Below are 20,040 nucleotides of genomic sequence, written 5' to 3' on the forward strand. Positions count from 1 at the left end.
AGCCTACTACACACTGAGGCTATATGGTACTAATCTTGTGGGACCACCATGGTATATGCAGTCCATTGTTGATCAAAACATCATTATGTGGTGCATGACTGTATATTTACCAAAGAAGATGAGCAGGAATGTTCTTAGCAACACTATGTATAATAGCCCCAAACCAGTAACTACCCAAAAGTCTATCAATAGTAGAATTGAGAAATAAATTATGGCATATTCACAATGGAATTCTATATATCAATGAAGATGAATGGACTACAATTACAAAGAACAATATGGATAAATCTCACAAATGTAATTTTGAATAAAAGAAGCCTGCAACAAGAGTATATATTGCATGGTTGCATTTATATAAAATTCAAAAACAGATACAATTAATGTATAGTGTTGGAAGTTGGAATAGGGGTGAATCCTGATGAAGCACAGTGACTTGAAGCAGGCATATGGGGGGCTTCTGGGAAGCTGGTAGGCTTTTGTTTCTTGATCAGGGTGGTGATTACACAGATATGTTCATTTTGTGAAGTCATCGAGATATACACTTAGGATTCTGCGTTTCTCTGTATGTATGTTATTTCTGTAATGTGTTTTAAACGAATGAGGGGAAGAGGGCATAGATGATATTATGGTTGGTGATATCATGCCACTGACTGAGGAATCTAACTGATATTGCAATTCTTTGTACGTGACTTCTAGAAAACAAAACCAAAAGATAATAACTAGTAGAATAGATATTGAAAGTAAAACTTTCAACTGATAGATGGGGAAAGTGGGTGGATGGAGGGATGTACAACAAAATATTTTTCTTTGGTTGAGTATTCTCTCTTCTTCTGCCTTAGTTCTCTATTAAAGTTTAAATAATGTTGAAAGTAGTAATAAACTATCACATTATAGAAATAGAAAACGCAGAATCTATTGGGTCACTTTCAAAGGAGGTGCTTTTATTCTGGCTGCACCAATTCTCAGCTCATTTAGAAATGGAGCCCATTATCCTGGAGTGCTGAAATGGGGAGCAAGAAAGAGAAACTCATTTTAGCTGTTCTTTTCCAAAGGTATCTTCCAACCCCTCCTCCAACATCGACCCACGCAACTACGTTGAAGTGAATGATTTGATCACCCAGATACCTTCTAAAGTGCAGATACAAGATATTACTACAGAGCTGCACTGCCCACTGTGTAATGATTGGTTCCATGATCCACTGATGCTAAGCTGTGGCCACAACTTCTGCCAGGCCTGTATCCAAAACTTTTGGAAGCAGCAAGCAAGGGAAACATTCTGTCCTGAGTGTAAGATGCTATGTCAGTATAGCCACTGTACATTCAACCTTGTACTAGAGAAGCTAGTAGAGAAGATTAAGAAGCTACCCCTACTCAAGGGCCATCCACAGTGCCCAGAGCATGGAGAGAACCTGAAACTGTTCAGTAAGCCAGATGGGAAACTGATCTGCTTCCAATGCAAAGATGCTCGGTTGTCTGTGGGGCAGTCTAAAGAGTTCATGCAGATTGCTGATGCTGTCCACTTCTTTATGGTGGGTAAGCCCTGGGCCTTGAGCAATCCCTTAGGAAAGCTGGGAAAAATCTTTTGTGGGGTTTCTTCTCTCTTCCAATCCCACTTCTTTATTCAGATGATTATTAGAAAGCTCAGAGTGCTCAGAAAATACAACATATCTTGCAAAGTTCATTCTCAAGTGTTGCTGATGATAGGAAAGGAGCAGAGGAGGAGCTCCGGCCTATTCCCTCAATCAATCAAATATTTACCTAAACCCCACCATGACAGCACTCTACTAGACATTGTGCAAAATATGGGCATATAAGATATTACTCTTGTTATAAAATTTTTGAAATTTAGTCAAGTTTAAAATGAATAAAACAATAGAAGCAATATAAGATAGTCTACTATTAAGAGCCAAATGTTGTCATGTTTGTAATTTATAAATGTTTAGAATTTCAGAGAAGATTAGAGAAAACTGAAACAGTCAAGGGATGAATTATAAAAGAAAGCTTGAACTGGGGAATCATTTGGATTTGGATGGGCAGAAGGAAGAAACAGGTGTTCCAAATGAGAACAATATAAGCAAAAGTATAAATAGTGAGAACAGTGTAACTAGAATAGAAAATGTATAGAGTTCTGTTACCTTTTTCAAACCCCAGTAGTTCACCCATAAGAGGGTAAAACTAAGTTTTTCTGCTACTTGTAATTGTCTTCACAATTCTTAGAAGAGACAGGAACTATGATACAGGGGACAGGAAAGACTTTTGCAGCAAGAGCTCGCTTTTTTTCCTGACACGCTGGGCTTTGGGGGAGATGTCCTTTATGGCCCTTCATATCCCAAGTCAGTGTGGGTTAATTCTATGTGGTATTCCCAGGAGGAGCTTACCATCCATCAGGGTCAACTGGAGGCAACCCTGAAGGAGCTTCAGTCCCTGAGGAACATGCAGAAAGATGCTATTGCTGCTTACAAGGTGAGGAGCAGGGTAGAGGGGTTATGAGATAGAACTGGAATACGCTCTCCTTGTAACTTCAGCTATGTGAGTGGAAAGGGGCCTATACATATATTATCAATACACTACGTGGCACCTGGGCTATAGAATTAGAAAACAGACATTGTCGTGTAGAAAAGAATATAGCAGTGGAGTAGATTCCCAATCGCTGAGAAACAGAGAGAGCAGACTGACCTGTCCCCTAATATACTGATCCTTTTAATGGTTCAATCATTAGGTGATTGTTGTGGGGTTGTGATCTGTCTGGTCTTTCCCTTTATCTATGGCAAGATAAGGAATTTATCAGAAAAATCCACTAAAGATTGCTAAGTCTAAAGAAATACTTTTCTTTCTTTGGGTTTACAACCAGGCTACCTCTGAACCAAGGTCTCTTGAATTGCTGGCTTTCCCATTTGATTTGATCTTTCCTAGCTCCCTCCAAACTAAATAAAACTATTGCCTATACTTTCAACTTCCCAGGAGTGGTAGGACAACATTAACAGTTAGAGACTAGGCAAATCAGTCCCTAGGTTGGGGGGCTACATTAGGAGTTTTTTCTTCACTAATTATTCTATGGCGGAATGTCTTCTCTGGCATTTGGCATCTGGAAAAAGAAATATGTACAGTGAGGGAAAGAAGAAGAATAGGTGGAAATAATGATATCTCCAGAGAATCTTGTTCCTGTTCTAAGAGTTCCTAGTTTAGCTATTACAGTCAACATTCATTCATTCAAAAAATATTTGAGTGGGTCAGGCATTATACCTGACAGTATATTCCATTAGTGTGGAAGACAGATGTTAATTAAATAGTCCCACTAATAACAATAAAATAACAACTGTGATAATTACTATAAATGAAAATATAGGGTGCTATGAGAGCATATAAATGTAGAATCTAATCTAGACTGCGGAAGGTGTGTTCTCTGAAGAAGTCGCGTATTAAAAATTGAGAATTGAAGGATGAGTGACTTAGCCAAGTGAAGTGGGTGAGGGGAATATGAAGGAAGTGGGCTGGAGAAGAATATTCTATAAAGAGGAAAGATTATATGGAAAAGTCCTGAGACAGGAAGTTAGTTGCTATGTTAAACAGAGAGAAGGCCAATAAAACTGGATCATGGTAGGCAAGATGGAATTGAAGAGGCAGATATGGGCCCAATCATGCAGGCCCTTGTAGATAATGTTAGGAATCTTGAACTTCATGCTTTGAATAATGAGAAGCAATTAAAGGGTTTAAACAGGACATGGTTTCATCTCATTTTGAAAATATCAGTCTGGTGGCTGTGTGGAGAATGGATTGGAGAGGGACAATGACAGGATAATGGTTAGAAGGCTGCTGCAATGATCCCAGAGAATGATGATGGTGGCGTGGACTAGACAGGCAGTGAAGATGGAGAGAAATAAACAGCTGCAGCATATGCTTTGGAGATAAAAATAACCCGGATGTGGTGAATAATTAGAGGTGAGGGATGAGTGAAGGTGTGAAATAGACAGTTGGATATAGGAATCTGAAGCTCAGAATTTGATCTAGGCTGGAAATAAGTCAGCATATAGACCGTACTTAAAGCTGTGAAAGGAGAGGATGTTACCTAGAAAGAGAGTGTAGAATGAGAAGGGGAAAGAGACTGGGACAGAATATCAAGTAACTCTAATACTTAGAGCTTGGTTAGAGGAGACAGAACCAACAAATAAGACTGAGAAATAGTGGTGAACTAGGTAAAAGGAAAACTGGAAAAGTGTGAGGTAGAGGAGAGAGAGAGTTAAGACTATTTTAAGAGTGCAATTATAATGATGGACCATAAAATCCAAGCTGGATAAGAGGGGACATGAAGACAGAAGAAGTTGATGAATAGAAATGGAAGGGTCAATGAATAGGAGGTTTCAATGAGACCCCGTAATTGTTGCAATAGGGGTACCTGAGTAAGTGAGCATAAAAAGTTAATTTTGGAGATGGTGCAATTGCTGGGGATGATAAAATCCTCAGTGGGACTAAGAGCATGAGTAGAGAAAGGTGGAAATCACTAGAAGTGAATAGGACAAGCAACTGAGAAACTGGGATGTCAGATGGCTCACCCATGAGGATGTTGAGGTCATCTAAGAAAAGAGCTGCAAGTGTAGCAGTTATCAACTTCGGTGCTTCAGACATTGCCCATCTCCTGTTTCTTCTGTGTTGTCTTGGCAGCAGGAGTGGCATTCCCCCAGTTCTCATTTCTAGATAAGGACAGTTCTTTTAGCCTCCTTATGGCCCCAGTCTAACAGCATCACTTGGTAGATATTGGTTTGTACTTCTGGGTAGGAGGGTATTATCATTCATTTTAGAATGTTTGATTAACCCCACAGTCTTATTTAATATGGCATTGGTTATCACCTCAGTACTGCAATAGGAACCTAGAGACCACTTTTGACTATTTCATTCTGAACTATTAAACTAGCTCAGAAAGACGGAGTAAGTCTCCCAAAGGGCTCTTTTTTGTATAGTTGAATGTTGACACTCAGCAACCATTTTCATGCATTTTCCTATTATGGTTATTTCCCAAGTTGTGTGAATATTGGTGGTGTGGGCCCCCATCCCCAAGTGCTGGTCTCAGTAATTACCATGGTGATGATCATGGAGGTTTCCAGGAAAACAAGCTACACCTGCAGCAACACGTCTCCTTGGAGTTTCTAAAGCTGCATCAGTTCCTGCACAGCAAAGAAAAGGACATTTTAAATGAGCTCCGAGAAGAGGGAAAAGCCTTGAATGAGGAGATGGAGATGAATCTGAACCAGCTTCAGGAACAGTGTCTCCTAGCCAAGGAGATGTTGGTGAGCATCCAGGCACGGATGGAAAAGCAGAACTCCTTCGACTTCCTCCAAGTGAGACTCCATTTCAACATGACTATGAGGACACTAGATGGGGGAAGAGGGTTGGAAAGGAGGTAGAAGCAGCTTTTCCCCACAAGGAGGGAGAAAAAAAATCTGCTGTAGTGCTGTCAAGATTCTCTGGGAGAAAAAGAGGAGGCTATTTTTGCTTTACACTTAATAGAAAGCCTTACTTCCATTCTCCTAGAAAAGAAGATAAGAAAATGCCATTAATTACAATATGTATTAATATTTTAATATTTCTCCATAAAGAACTTTGAAGCTTTATTTCTCAAAAATAATTATGTTGCAACCTAAGTTCTATTGTTGACTGGCTCTTGGCAATCATAATTTGACCTGTTTGAAAAGCTGTTTGCCAATCTTTGCTACCTGAAGCTTCACCTCTAAAGTGACATTGGTTACCACCTTGGCACTCAGAAGCTTAATTAGCCAGAGTAAGGAAAAGCGGCCTTGGGGCTGGACTATGTACTGTGTTTTTCTCCTGAGACTACGTGTCAGTATAGGTAAAAATAGCTTAACCTTAATTTCTCTCTTGTTCCATGTAAGAAAGAGCTCTAGAAAATCAGAGCAACTTAGGGCCAGTTTATTCTGGGTTAGACGAAGGATGCAGATCAGAAAAGGTGCATGGAGGATGAGAGGAGCTGGTGGCAATGGGATAGGGACCATCTGCACAGGATCCCAGTATTGACGATCTAATTCTGGTGGTGGCCAGTATCACCAAAGAAAATTCTGGAATTGATGAACAGGCATCTAACTTCTCTATTTCTCCCTTCCTCTTCTAGGACATCACACCTTTCTTGGATAGGTAAGTGTTTCTGTATGGTATTAATACCCTTCTTTCAGTCCCTAGAGGATGTCTAAGAATAAATGAATTATGTCACCTGCAGCTTAGAGCAAGGAATGAAGGTGCTGACACCCAGAGAGCTTATCTCCAGAAAGCTGAACCTGGGCCTGTACAAAGGTCCCATCCAGTACATGATGTGGAGGGAAATGCAGTCTACTCTGTCTCCAGGTATCAGTGGGTAGTAGCTATTGGTTCCTGGGGCTCCTAATCTATGTTTTATCTGTGGGACCTCTTCTGTGGCCCTAATTAGTACTTTAGGGTCTGGGACAGGGGGAAGGGTAGAGTTTAGCCAAAGGACTGAATTTCTTCTGGTACCATTACGTCAGAACTTATAACTTTTTACTGGTAAATAGAAAAGAGTCTGATGTTAGAATTACTTCTCAGTCTATGATCTTGCTTGATTGTTCTATCAAATGGACAACCAATTTTTTGTCCGTTTTGCTAAATCAGTTGTATAAATCCCTGGGGCTTCTCTGCCCTGGAGGAGGAGGTTACTGTACATACTCTTTGTATGTAATAGGGTCTTTACAGGTCCTCTTGTGTTTGATGTTTATCACATGAAGTATAACATGTTAGGAGATTGTTTAGAGATCTTCAGTGCTTCAAAAGAAAACCAATAATTTCAACAGATGTGCTTAATAAGGACACTAAGTTTTTGTCATCCTGAAGATACCAAGGCCTGAGCAGGACAAAAGAACACAAATGGCATTTCAAGAACATAAAGTTTGAAATAAAAATCTTTGTAGAAATAAAGTTCTAAGTAAAGTTTTTTATAGAATTCATATAGGCTCATTATTATTATTGTTTGTAGTTACTGATCTAATGAAAACCATAAATTTATCCGTGTTAACAATTTTTATGGGTAACTGACATTGAAAAAAATCAGTTTTACTGAGGTATAATTAACATGAATAAAATTCACCAATTTTAAGTGTATAATTTGATGAGTTTTGACAAATATATATTTATATGTATATGTATATATTCTTACGTAAACATCTCCAAAATCAAAATTTCTATCATCCCCAAAATTTCCTGCATGTCCCTTTGCAGTCAATCCCTTCCTTCTATCCCCAGCCCCTGACACTCACTGGTCTGCATTATTTCACTTTAGTTGTGTCTTTCCTAAAATCTCATCTAAGTAGAATCATACATTATGTAGTCTTTTGTGTCTGTTTTTTTTTGCAGGGAAAGATTCACCCTATGCTAACACCTGTGCCAATCTTCCTCCTTTTTTCTCGCCCTACCAAAGCCCGAGTAGATAGTTGTGTATAGTTGTAAGTTCTTCTAGTTCTTCTACATGAGCCACTGCCACAGTGTGGCTACTGACAGATGAGTGGTGTGGTTCTGCGCCTGGGAACTGAACCGGGCCACCGAAGCAGACGGTGCTGAACTTGAACTGCTAGGCCATCAGGGCTGGCTCTGTGTCTGGCTTTTTTCACCTAGCATAATGCTTTTTGAGATTCACCTGTTGTTGCATGTATCAGTAATCATGTTCTATGGATACTTCACAATTTGCTTATTCATTTATCAATTGTTGGACATTTGGGTAGTTTCTAGTTTACGGTTATTGTGAATAAACTTGCCTGAACATTCATGTAGAAATCTTTTTTTTTTTTTTTTTTTAAAGATTTTATTTATTTTATTTTTTCCCCCCAAAGCCCCAGTAGATAGTTGTATGTCATAGCTGCACATCCTTCTAGTTGCTGTATGTGGGACTCGGCCTCAGGATGGACGGAGAAGTGGTGCCTCGATGCGCACCCGGGATCCGAACCCGGGCCACCAGCATTGCAGCGCGTGCACTTAACCACCAAGCCACAGGGCCGGCCCACATGTAGAAATCTTTGTGTTTTAATTTCTTGGGGGTAAATACCTACTGGTGGGATTGCTGCATTGTGTAAGTGTATGCTTAACTGTATAAGAAACTACTACATTTTTCCTCTAAAGTGGCCCTTATTAGTACTTTCGATAGGAATGGCATTGTACATTGCCATCTGCAATGGATGAGAGTCCCAGTTTCTCTACATCCTTGCCAAAACTTGATATTGTCAATCTTAATTTTAACCATTTATTAGATATATGGCAGGTAATGGTTTTAATTTGCATTTCCCTAATGACTAATCCTGAGCATCTTTTCATGTGCTTCTTTGCCATTCATATATTTTTTTGGTTAAGTGTGTTCAATTTTTTGCTCATATTTTCAAAGGATTTTTTTTATTTTTGAGTTTTACAGGACACAAATGCTTTATCAGACATATGTTTTTCAAATATTTTCTTTCAGTCTGTGGCTTGCCTTTTCATTTTCATAACAGGGTCTATCAAAGAACAAAAGTTTTTGATTTTGATGAAATCCAACTTACCATTTTTTTTCTTTCATGTTTTATTCTTTTTGTGTCCTAAAAAATCTTTCTCTAACCCAAGGCTACAGATTTTTTCCTATACTTTCTTCTAGAAGTTTTATCGTTTGAACTCTTATGTTTAAGTCTACTATCCACTTAGAGTTAATTCTTGTTTACAGTGTAAGGTAAGGATCAAGGTTATTTTTTTTCCATATGAATGTCCAATTGTTCCCACATCATTTGTTTAAAAGACTGCTTTTTTACCACTGAAATATCTTAGCACCTTTGTCAAAAATCAACTCTTGGAGCTGACCCGGTGGCATAGTAGTTAAGTTCATGTGCTCTGCTTCGGTGGCCCAAGGTTCATGGGTTCAGATCCTGGGCACGGACCTACACACCACTTATCAAGCCATGCTGCAGCAGCATCCCATATACAAAAATAGAGGAAGATGGGCATAGACATTAGCTCAGGGCTAATCTTCCTCAGCAAAAAGAGGAAGATTGGCAACAGACGTTAGCCCAGGCCCAATCTTCCTCACCAAAAAAAAAAAAAACAGAAAAAAAGAAAGAAAAATCAACTCAAGTCTACTATAGACTCTCAGTTCTGTTCCACTGATCTGTATGTCTACTCTTATACCAACAACACAAGTCTTTATTACCATAGCTTTATGGTAAATCTTGAAATTAGGTACTGTGATTCTTCCTTTCAGTTCAGTAGTTTTGCTTCATGTATTTTTAAGCTCTGTTATCAGGTGAATACACATTTAGGATTGTTACAATCTCTGATGAGTCAATCTCATTATAATTATGAAATGTTCCTCTGTATCCCTGCTAATATTTCTTTTTCTGAATTCTATTTTGTCTAATACCAATATTGCCCCTTTGGCTTTCTTTAGATTAGTATTTGTACAGTGTATCTTTTTCCATCATCTTTTAACTTATTTGTGTTTTTATATTTTAAGTGTGTTTTATGTAGCTAGCATGTTATTGTCTTGCTTTTTTATCCAATCTGACAATCTCTCTCTTTTAATTGAGATGTTCTGACCATCAACATTTAATGTTATTATCAGTATGATTGGGTTTAAATCTAGCATCTTGGTATTTGCTTTTATTCATCCCGTCTGTCCTTTGTTCCTTTGTGTCCTCTTTACTTACCTTCTTTTGGATTGAGTGCCTTTTAGTTTTCTCTTTCATCTTCACTACTGGGTTATTATTTGTACTTATTTAATTTTTATTTGTTTTTTACATTTTTGGTTGCTTTAGGATTTTACAGTATGCATGTTTAACTTACCCATTCTATCTTCAAATAACGGCCCTTTATGTTTAGTGTAAAAAACTTAAAACAGTATACTTTTACATTCCTCATCCTTTATGCCATTGTTCTCATATATTTTATTTCCACACATTATAAATTCCACATATATTATTATTAATTTTGCTTATACAGTCAGTTATCTTCTAAAGAGATTTTTAAAATGAAGAAATATCTTTTATATTCACATATTTACAATTCACATAGTTACAATTTCTGGGACTCTTTATTCCTTTATGTAGATACAAATTTCCATCTGATATAATTTTTCCTTCTGCCTAAAGAGCTTCCTTTAATACTTTTTATAGTGCAAGTATGCTAGTGATGAATTATCTCAGCTTTTGTTTGTCTGAAAAAAAATCTTTATTTTATCTCATTTTTTTTAAAGATATTCTCCCTGATATAGAATTCTGGGATGATGGATTTATTTTTCAGTAATTTGAAGATGTCACTCCATTGTTTTCTGACTTGCATAGTTTCTGATGAGATGTCTATTATCATTTTTATCTTTATTTCTCTGTACGTATTATTTCTTATTTCTTTGGTTACTTTTTTTCCCCCCCCAAGCCCCAGTAGATAGTTGTATGTCACAGCTGCACATCCTTCTAGTTGCTGTATGTGGGACGCGGCCTCAGCATGGCCGGAGAAGCGGTGCTTCGGTGCGCGCCTGGGATCTGAACCTGGGCTGCCAGCTGCGGAGCGCGCGCACTTAACCGCTAAGCCACGGGGCTGGCCCTCTTTGGTTACTTTTAAGATTTACTTTTTGTCACTTGTTTCCATCAATTTGATTATGCTGGGTCTGGGTGTGATTTTCTTTGTATTTATTTATTTCTGTATATTTATTCTGCTTGTGGTTCATTGAGCTTCTTGGATCTAGAGGTTTATAATTTTCATAGAATTTGGAATAATGCCAGCTATTATTTCTTCAAGAATTTTTCACCTACCCTCATTCTCTGGGACTCTAATTTTTCTCCTTCTGGGACTCTAATTTTTACATATGTTAGACTATCTGATATTGTCTCACTTGTTACTGATGCTCAGTATTTTTTAGGCCTTTTTCTCTCTGTGCTTCATTTTGAATAGTTTCTACTGCTATTCAAGTTTTCTCATCTTTTCTTCTGCACTATCTAATCTCCTGTTAATCCTGTTCAAGATGTTTTTCATTTCAGATACATTTCATTTTTAGAAGTTTCATTTGGGTCTTTTTGTATCTTCCATTTCTCTCCTTACCGTGTTCATGTTTTCCTCAAGCAAATGGAAGATATTTATGATAGCAGTTTTAATGTCTTAGCTAATTCCATCATTGCTATAATTTCTGGGCATGCTTTTATTTCTTGATTTTTCTCCTGACTATGGGTCATGTTTTCCTGCTGCTTTGCATGGCTAGTGATTTTTTTTCTTTTTAATAAACTTTATTTTTAGGACACTTTTATATTTATAGAAAAATTGAGAAAATAGTACAGAAAGTTCTCATATACCTTAAAATTAATGAATGAATATTGATATATTATTATTAACTAAAGCCTACAGTTTCTTTAGATTTCTTCTTTTTTTTTTCGCTGAGGAAGATTTGCCCTGAGCTAACATCCGCTGCCAATCTTTGTATGTGAGCCACCACCACAGCATGGCCACTAACAGACAAGTGGTGTAAGTCCATGCCTGGGCCAAACCCAGGCCGCTGAAGTGGAGCATGCCAAACTTAACCACTAGGCCATCAGGGTTGGCCCTAGATTTCTTTAGTTTTTACCTAATGTCATTTCTCTGTTCCAGGATCCCATCTAAGATTCCACATTACGTTTAGTTGTCATGTTTCTTTAAGCTCTTCTTGGCTGTGACAGTCTCTCAGACTTATCTTGTTTTTGTGACTTTGACAGTGTTGAGGAGTACTGGTCACATATTTTGTAGGATGCCACATTACTGCAATTTGTCTAATGTTTTTCTCATGATAAGACCCAGGTTATGAGTTATTGAGAGGAAGACCACAGCGTTAAAGTGCCATTTTCATCACATCATATCAGGCATACATACTGTCAACATAATTTATGACCGTTGATGTTGGCTTTAATCACCTAGCTGAGGTAGTGTTTGTAAGTTTTCTTCACTGTAAAGTTACTATCCCCTAGCCTTCCATACTATACATGTTAGAAGGAAGTCACTATGCACAACCCACACTTAAGGAGTGGGGAATTATGCTCCTCCTCCTTAAGGGTGGAGTATCTACATAAATTATTAGCCCATTTTCTAAGGTAATATCATTCTGAGTACTCTGCCTGATGTTCCACATGTTATGACATTTTTCCATTCTGGCTGGCAGGATTGAAAATTATTCCCAGTCTTAGGTGAGCTCTAGGAATTGTTCAACCTACTGCTTTCTGGAGATACTTTTGCTAGCCCTAATGACTTTCACTGCAGATCAGTACTTAGCCACAGCCTTGAGGGAATTCCTTTGTAGATTTCGAAAGTCTCTGTGCACCGCCCTCCACTGTTACTCTACTCTGCAAATTCTAGCTGTCTTGAGATCACATTGAGTTTTTATTCCTGGACTTTGCCCTGCAAAATCAAACTTCATTTCTAGCAATCATTTAAAGCACAAACTGATTTTTCTTTATTTTTGGTATAATTTTACATCTAAGAAAATCAAATAGGATTTATTTAACATACGGCTATTTTACTAATAATTTAACTGTGGCCAAACCTTTGTAAAATATACTTCACGTTTCTTATTTCTAGGACTTTGCTTATTCTGCAGCTTCATATTTTCTCTTCTCCTGCCTTATAATAGAGACTGCTGCTTTAGGGCAGAGGCTGAAATTTTTCTGTAAATGGTTAGACAGTAAATATTTTAGGTTTTGTGGGCTATATGGTCTTTGTCAAAACTACTTCTTAACTCTGCCATTGTAGTGAAAAAGCAACCATAGATAATATGTAAACGAATGGCCATTGATGTGTTCCAATAAAACTTTATTTACAAAGAAGGCAGGGCCAGCCCAGTGGTGTAGCAGTTAAGTTTGCGTGTTCTGCTTCAGCAGCCTGGGGTTCACGGGTTTGGATCCTGGGTGTGGAACTACTCACCGCTCAGCAAGCCATGCTGAGGTGGTGTACCATATAGAAGAGCTACAACTCTACAACTATGATACACAACTATGTACTGGGGCTTTGGGGAGAAAAAAGAAAGAAAAGAGGAAGATTGGCAACAGATGTTAGCACAGGGCCAATCTTCCTCAAAAAATAAAAAAATAAATAAAAAGAAGAATTATTAAAAAAAGAAAAAAAAAAAGAAGGCAGCTGGCCAGATTTGGCCTGCTGGTTGTAGTTTTACCAATTCCAGTGTAGGGAATCATTCAATTTAAAATATTTTAATACATTTCCTTTAGTTTTGTGTGTATCAGTAATCACCAAAGTTTACTCATTCATTCAACACACTCTTATTGAGGGTCTACTACCTGCTAAGCACTAAGTTGGGCTCCAAGGATATAGAAATAAGAGATGTAGTTTCTGCTCCCAAGAAGGAGAGGCCAGAAGAACAACTTAGAGTCTGTAGTAGCTGTCTACTGTCATCTTTCAGCCATCTGAAAAATTATTCAGATCTAAGCCAAAAGCATGAGAATGGAAAATAAAGAATAGATTCCAGAGACAGAATTCTAGGAACTGAAATGTACTCAACAGTAATTGGTGGTAAGGGATAGAGAAAGGTGATGTCAGGGATGGAAATGTAGGAAATGCAGATTTTGGAGGGAGCTGATGAGTTCAATGTTGGCCGTGTTGTGTTGAAGAACCTACAGGACAACTAAGTGAATATATTCAAATAGGTAACTATTCTAATTGGAGCTTAGTAGAGAGGCCAGGGCTGGAATAATCAGTATAGAGTGAGGTAGCTGAAGCTATTGATGGAAATGAGATTTCCTAAGGAAAGCGAGAACATACAGTCAAGGAGGGAGCATCTTATAGAGAATACCAAAAGATAAAGGGCAATGAAGCCCCCAAAAGAGATTGAGGAATTCTGGCAAGAGAAATAAGAGGAAAACCAGGAAATGAAGTTGATATGGAATCTAAAGGAAGAGAATGTCAAGGAGTAGGGAGTGGTCATTCAGGCTAAATGTGAAGCTCAATTTAGAAAACAACTGGAAAAGAAATGTTTTTAACAACAATTGGTGGCTTTGGTAAGGGCAATTTCAAAAGAATGGAATGGGTAGAAGTTATATTGTGAAGGGTTCAGGAGTGATTTGGAATGAGGCTGCAGTGAAGTGAATAGATCACTCATTTGAGAAGTTTTACTAAGAACATCTATACCTATCTAGATTCTATCATTAACACTTTACTGAACTTGCATGAACAATTAAAGGAATGAACCATATAGGGAAAGAGTGGGGACAACTAAAGAAAGTGTAAACACCCTGAAGTATGAATGAGCTTGGTGTATTCAAGGAACAGCCAAAAGGCAAAGGTGGTTGGATTAAAGTAAATGGGGGCGGGGTTGGGGAGTGTGGTAGGGAGATGAGGTTGGAGAGGTGGGTAAATCATGTAGGTCTTGTTTGCTCTTTAAGGATTTTATCTTGGGTGTGATGGGAAACATAAGAGTGTGTTGAGTAGGAGAACTAGATGGTCTCATTCATGTTATGGGTGGAATAGGTTGCAGATGAGCAAGAGTGAAACAGGACAGTTAAAAAGCTATTGCAGTAGTTCCAGCCCAGAAAATTCTAGAAATTCTTTTTCATACTGCTGCCCACTGATTTTTCTAAACTAATGCTTGTCAAATTACCTGTGATGAAGGACCAGTTTTTAAAATCTCGATTGTCATGGACTGATACACTTATAGAATACAATATACATTAATTACTTGAAAAAGTGGAATTAAAAAAAGAAAGATGACAAAGTGCTAGTTTTTTAATTATGAGATTCAACTGACATAAAATTACTCTGTGAGATTGCTATGAAAGTTTCTAAGACCTTACTCTTAATTTCTGTACTATCTTGTCCCAGCCTGGTAACCATACAGTTTGGTAACCAAACATACAGAATGTGGACCACATTCTGATCAGCAGTGGCATAAACCACTCTAGATCTCAAAAGTCCCATTATCTATTAAACCAAATATTCTCACCATTGTCCTCTAAACTCTGCACCAGTTAGCTCAGTGTTATCTGCCTCTAACAGGCAAGGCGTTACCTTCTCTCCCATACAAGCTACCATTTTTAACCCATTCCTTTTTTGCCTCTTTACCCAAAGCATCATGAATACATCTCATAGATGTTATATCACAACTGAAATACTTACTGTCTTTAGAAAGCTTTCCTAGGACAAACTTACCTAATCTCTATCCCTTCAGTGCTTGTCTTTTCTTATATTTACTAGTATAGATTTATATTATTTGTATTGTTTTCTTTTTTAGAGCATGAATTGCTTCAGAGTAAAGTTTGATTTTTACCACAAATATAAAAATATCTAGAATATAGCCACATGGACGCCAGAACAATAAAAAAGTATATAGGTTATTACCTGCCTAACAGTATACGTGCATGAGGAGATAAAGTACTGGTGTCTATGTAAATACTGTCCTTTACTATGGGAATTTGCATTCACCCCTTTTCTCCCATGCCCTGCTTTCTCTTATTTTCTTACTAGGCCTATCTCCTTTAACTCTGGACCCTAAAACAGCTCACCCAAATCTGGTGCTCTCCAAAAACCGAACCAGTGTGTGGCATGGTGACATTAAGCAGGTAATGCCCGATGATCCAGAGAGGTTTGACTCAAGTGTGGCTGTGCTGGGCTCAAAAGGCTTCACATCTGGAAAGTGGTACTGGGAAGTAGAAGTAGCAAAGAAGACAAAATGGACAGTTGGAGTCGTCAGAGAATCCATCATTCGGAAAGGCAGCTGTCCTCTAACTCCTGAGCAAGGATTCTGGCTTTTAAGACTAAGGAACCAAACAGATCTAAAGGCTCTGGATTTGCCTTCTTGCAGTCTGAAACTGACTAACAACCTCGACAAGGTGGGCATATACCTGGATTATGAAGGAGGGCAGGTATCCTTCTACAATGCTAAAACCTTGACCCACATTTACACCTTCGGTAGCACTTTCATGGAGAAAATTTATCCCTACTTCTGCCCTTGCCTTAATGATGGTGGAGAGAATAAAGAACCATTGCATATCTCACATCCACAGTAACTAGTCATACTATTGTATAAATTCAGAGAGTTATTAAAGAGGTATTGAAATAGTTTACCAGTCTCACTGGTTTCTCTTCCCAATTTGTGGGGAACTCTGGAATAATGAAAAGACAATTCACAAATTGAATTCCATTCTCAGTGTCCTAAGTGGATTTCACTGGAGCCTTTCAAGATGTCGTTCTAATTCTCTGGGGTCTTCTATGACACAGGAGTCGCTCTCGTGAGAGTGACATCATGCTGTTGTTACTGGAGCAAACTGCAACTTGAGTTAGTGGTGCTCGGGAACTCTTTTCAGATGTGCCCAGAAATTCTATTATGCTCTCATTATTCTCCAGTAAAATGACTCCTAATAGATGCATTTTCAGATGTGCACTCTTCTTCCTATTTAATTATCTTTTAATATAAATTTTGCAACATTTCTTTTCTAGAACTTGTTATTGTAGTTTAAAAAAACTGCTCCAGAGATTTAAAGGGAAAAAAAAAAAAGGAAATGGTCTGGGCTAGTTTATAATCTTGTCTTGAATTCTCTCAAGATACTTGTTAGTATGCTACTAAAAAGTATTCTAATAGTAGAATACTATTTAGTATTCTTGCTTTATCTATGGGGGGGCACTTGTTTTTCTGTATTCACATACCTTTATGTATTTCCATCTACTTTTGACTATGTCCTTTTCATCATTCCTGCCTATAATTTAAACATCAGTATTTTTCTTCTTGTCCCCTCCAGTATACTCGTCCTCCAGCTTGTTCCTTCTAAGTCTAAAGTTCTTACCATCATTGATCTCAGCAGCACCCTTGATGAACCATCCCTATTTCCTTTCCTTGGAAGAACATCTAACTGTGCTTCATGCTCTATAACTGACAGGTATTTTTTTGCGGGGGGGAGCGTTTAGGACCTGCAACACTGACCCTCTATAATTACAATTAGCACAGCTCTTTGGCAGGGTCAAAGCCCCCTATCTTATCTGTCATAATGGAAGGATACACACATACCACAGGTAATATTCATGTAGCGTTGGCATATTCAATATACTTAGATTTATAGCTGCTGATTTGGGTAAATGGCCATGACATGATTATGGCTATGTTTAAGAAATTACTTTTTTGTTTTTTAATGAATTCACTTCAATCAGAATGTAATGAGGACTTGTTTTGTGCGTGGAACCTTGCTAGACGTTTTGAAGGATAAAAAAGAAGCATAAAAAGAAAAAAACGTTCATCTAGGGAGATTTAAAAGAAATTCAGATGCTTGGACTCCACCCAAGACCAATTAAATCAAAATATCTAGCAGGTAGGGCCCAGGCATTTGTAGTTTCTAAAAGCTCTCAGATGATTCTAATGTATGGCTAGGGCAGAGAACCACTGAACTAAAGGGACATGTTTCCTTTTTTTAAATCTTTTTTTTTAAATTAAAACTTACAGAAAAATTGCACATTTGTATGATAAACTCCCATATGCTCTCCACCTAGATTCGCCAATTATTAACATTTTGCCACATTTTCTTTTTCTCTCTCCCCCACATCCACCGCATATGATTTTGTGTGTGTATAATTATTACTAATGTTATTTTTGCTGAACCACTTTAGAGTAAGTTGCAGGCATTATAATTCTTATACCTAAATACTTCAGCGAGTATCTCCTAAGAACCAAGATATTCTCTTTCATAATCACAGTACTAAATTATCAAATTCAGAAAATTTAACATCAACACGATACTACTTACTAGCTAATATACAGTCCACATTCAACAAGCAAATATTTCTAATTGTGGGGTTTTTAGGCACTATGGTAAAGAATTTCAAGTAGTATGACAAGGAGTTTGGAGGATAGAAGAGGGCCTAGTTGCTACCTCTTAAGTCATATACGGAGTTCTAGATAACTGAAGGCTAAAGTCTGTCCTTGGGGACAGATAAGTACTACAGAGTTTAGAGAAAGGGGAGGTCAATATTCCCCAGAATAGGAGGAGAAAAGTCTATGGAAAAGTTGAGATTAAGTTGGAGATAGTAAAAGATGAGTAGGAATGAACAAAAATTCTAATCTGAATTTGGAAAATATACTTCTTAAAAACGAATTTTTTTTGTGGTGATGGTTGCATAGCTATATAAATATACTAGAAATTAGTAAACTGTACACTCTTAATGGGAATATTTTATGGCATGTAAATTATACCACAATAAAGCTGTTTTTAAAAAAAGGAAAAGAAAAAAATGGATATTATATTCAAATCACCAGGGGAACAAGGAGAGACCGCAGGTGTACACATATTTTCCACTATCTGTCGCTGTCTACCTTAATACTTTCTCCGATATACTACGTCAGCTATCCAGCATTTGTTTTAACATAGAATGACACAAATTTGTTTTCCCAGATAATTAGTTATTCTATACTGAATAATTTGAATAATCCTTCTACTTAGAACTCAGATTATAATTAAAGGCAGGAATCCTTCTCATGAATATGAATTATAAAACACCAATATGGACTTCTCTGCTAGAAATAGACTCTGACTGGTATTCACTAAGAAGTGTGACTGGGGCTATCTTATATATTGTTTTATCTCAGGCTACAGGAGATGAGGCTGATAGTAAGAAAAATATCCTTCTATGAAGCAGAAGGTAAAAGAGGCTCCAGTCAGTGTGTTAGGATTCACTGAGGTGAGAACCTTAAAGGGAGAATGTTGTGTCATTTTCTTTGACTAACTGGACTTTTAGTATAGCAGTGGTAATATCACTGCACAGTTGTAGAATATAACTGAGACACAGGAGAAGAAAAAGATAGTAAAACTGGATTACCAGGTATTTCCAGGGAAACAGATGCTCTGGATAAATTAATTTTTCAGATGAGTAAAGACGGTTTATTCAAGGCCAAATTTTTGTTTAACTACTTTAGATAAAAATCCTCCTAAGTTGACATATTTTCTTGATTATTTTTTAAAAAATTAAATTGTAGAATACACACAAGTGTTTGTAATGTATATGTACAGTTTAGAGAATAATACAAACAGCAAACACTCATTAATTGACCATCCAGCTTTGGAAATAGAACAGTATCAAAACCTTTGAAGGCCCCTATGTGCCTCTCTCAGCCCTGAGATAATCACTATTCTACATTTTGTATCTGGCTTTTTCCTTTTTGAAAAAAATTCATAGGTATGTTTTTCCAACAAATGTACTATTTAGTTTTTTCTATACTACACATGTATGGATCCCTAAGAATATAGTTTCATTATGCCTGTTTTTTGAACTTTACATGAATAGAATCATGTTGTATGTCTTCCTTGGCTTTTTTAAAATTCAAAATTATGTTGTATTCCATTGTATGAAAATACAATTTAAATATCCAAACTACTGTTAATAGGTAAGTGGTTGTTTCTAGTTTTTTTTTTTTTTTGGTTGTTCTTGTTGCTATTAGCAACAATGTTGCCATAAACATTATTGTATATGTGTACTAATAAAGGCAGCAAGAGTTTCTCTGGGTATATATCTAACAAATGCTGGGACATAGCATATGCACATCTCCAAGTAAGTAATGCTGAATTGTTGGTCAAAGTGACTGTGCCGATTTACATGCCCACTAGTAGTGGGAGTTCCCATTAATCCATGTCTTTGTCAATTCAATTTTTGCCAGTAAGGTGAGATAATGGTATCTTATTGTAGTTTTAGTTTGCATTTCCCTAATTACCACTGTGGTTGAGCATCTTTTCATAAGTTTATTGGCCATTTAAGTTTCCTCTTCTGTGAAATGCCTATTCAGGTTGTTTGCCCATTTTTCTATTGGGTTATTTGTCTTTCACTGATTCATAGGGTTACTAGTATGTTCTGGATACCAATCCTTTGTTGGTTATTTGCACTGCAAATATCTTCTACTGGTTAATACTTGTGTCTTGTTTAAAAAATTCTTCTCTATTCAGAGGCCAGATAGATATTCTCCTGTGCTTTATTCATATATTTTAAAGTTTTGCCTTTCATAGTTAAGTGCCTAATAGTTGAGTCAAATAGAAAGTAACAAGTATACATTTGCATGCACTTAACGTAATTTCA

At 37.2% G+C, this 20,040-nt stretch overlaps 1 protein-coding gene across 1 annotated transcript; it reads left to right on the forward strand.

The window, feature by feature from the left end:
- The first annotated feature begins 2,345 nt into the window (after nucleotides 1-2,345).
- Nucleotides 2,346-15,998, forward strand: TRIM69 (tripartite motif containing 69). Its single transcript, XM_014780672.2, has 5 exons — nucleotides 2,346-2,463; nucleotides 5,016-5,333; nucleotides 6,122-6,144; nucleotides 6,227-6,351; nucleotides 15,457-15,998. The coding sequence occupies exons 1-5, from the start codon at nucleotides 2,353-2,355 to the stop codon at nucleotides 15,996-15,998; spliced, it is 1,119 nt and encodes a 372-aa protein (XP_014636158.2). The 5' UTR covers nucleotides 2,346-2,352.
- The last annotated feature ends 4,042 nt before the right edge of the window (nucleotides 15,999-20,040 follow it).

The sequence above is a fragment of the Ceratotherium simum genome, chromosome 3 (assembly GCF_057802395.1).
Source record: "Ceratotherium simum simum isolate JZ-2026a chromosome 3, ASM5780239v1, whole genome shotgun sequence".
Taxonomy (NCBI): Eukaryota; Metazoa; Chordata; class Mammalia; order Perissodactyla; family Rhinocerotidae; genus Ceratotherium; species Ceratotherium simum.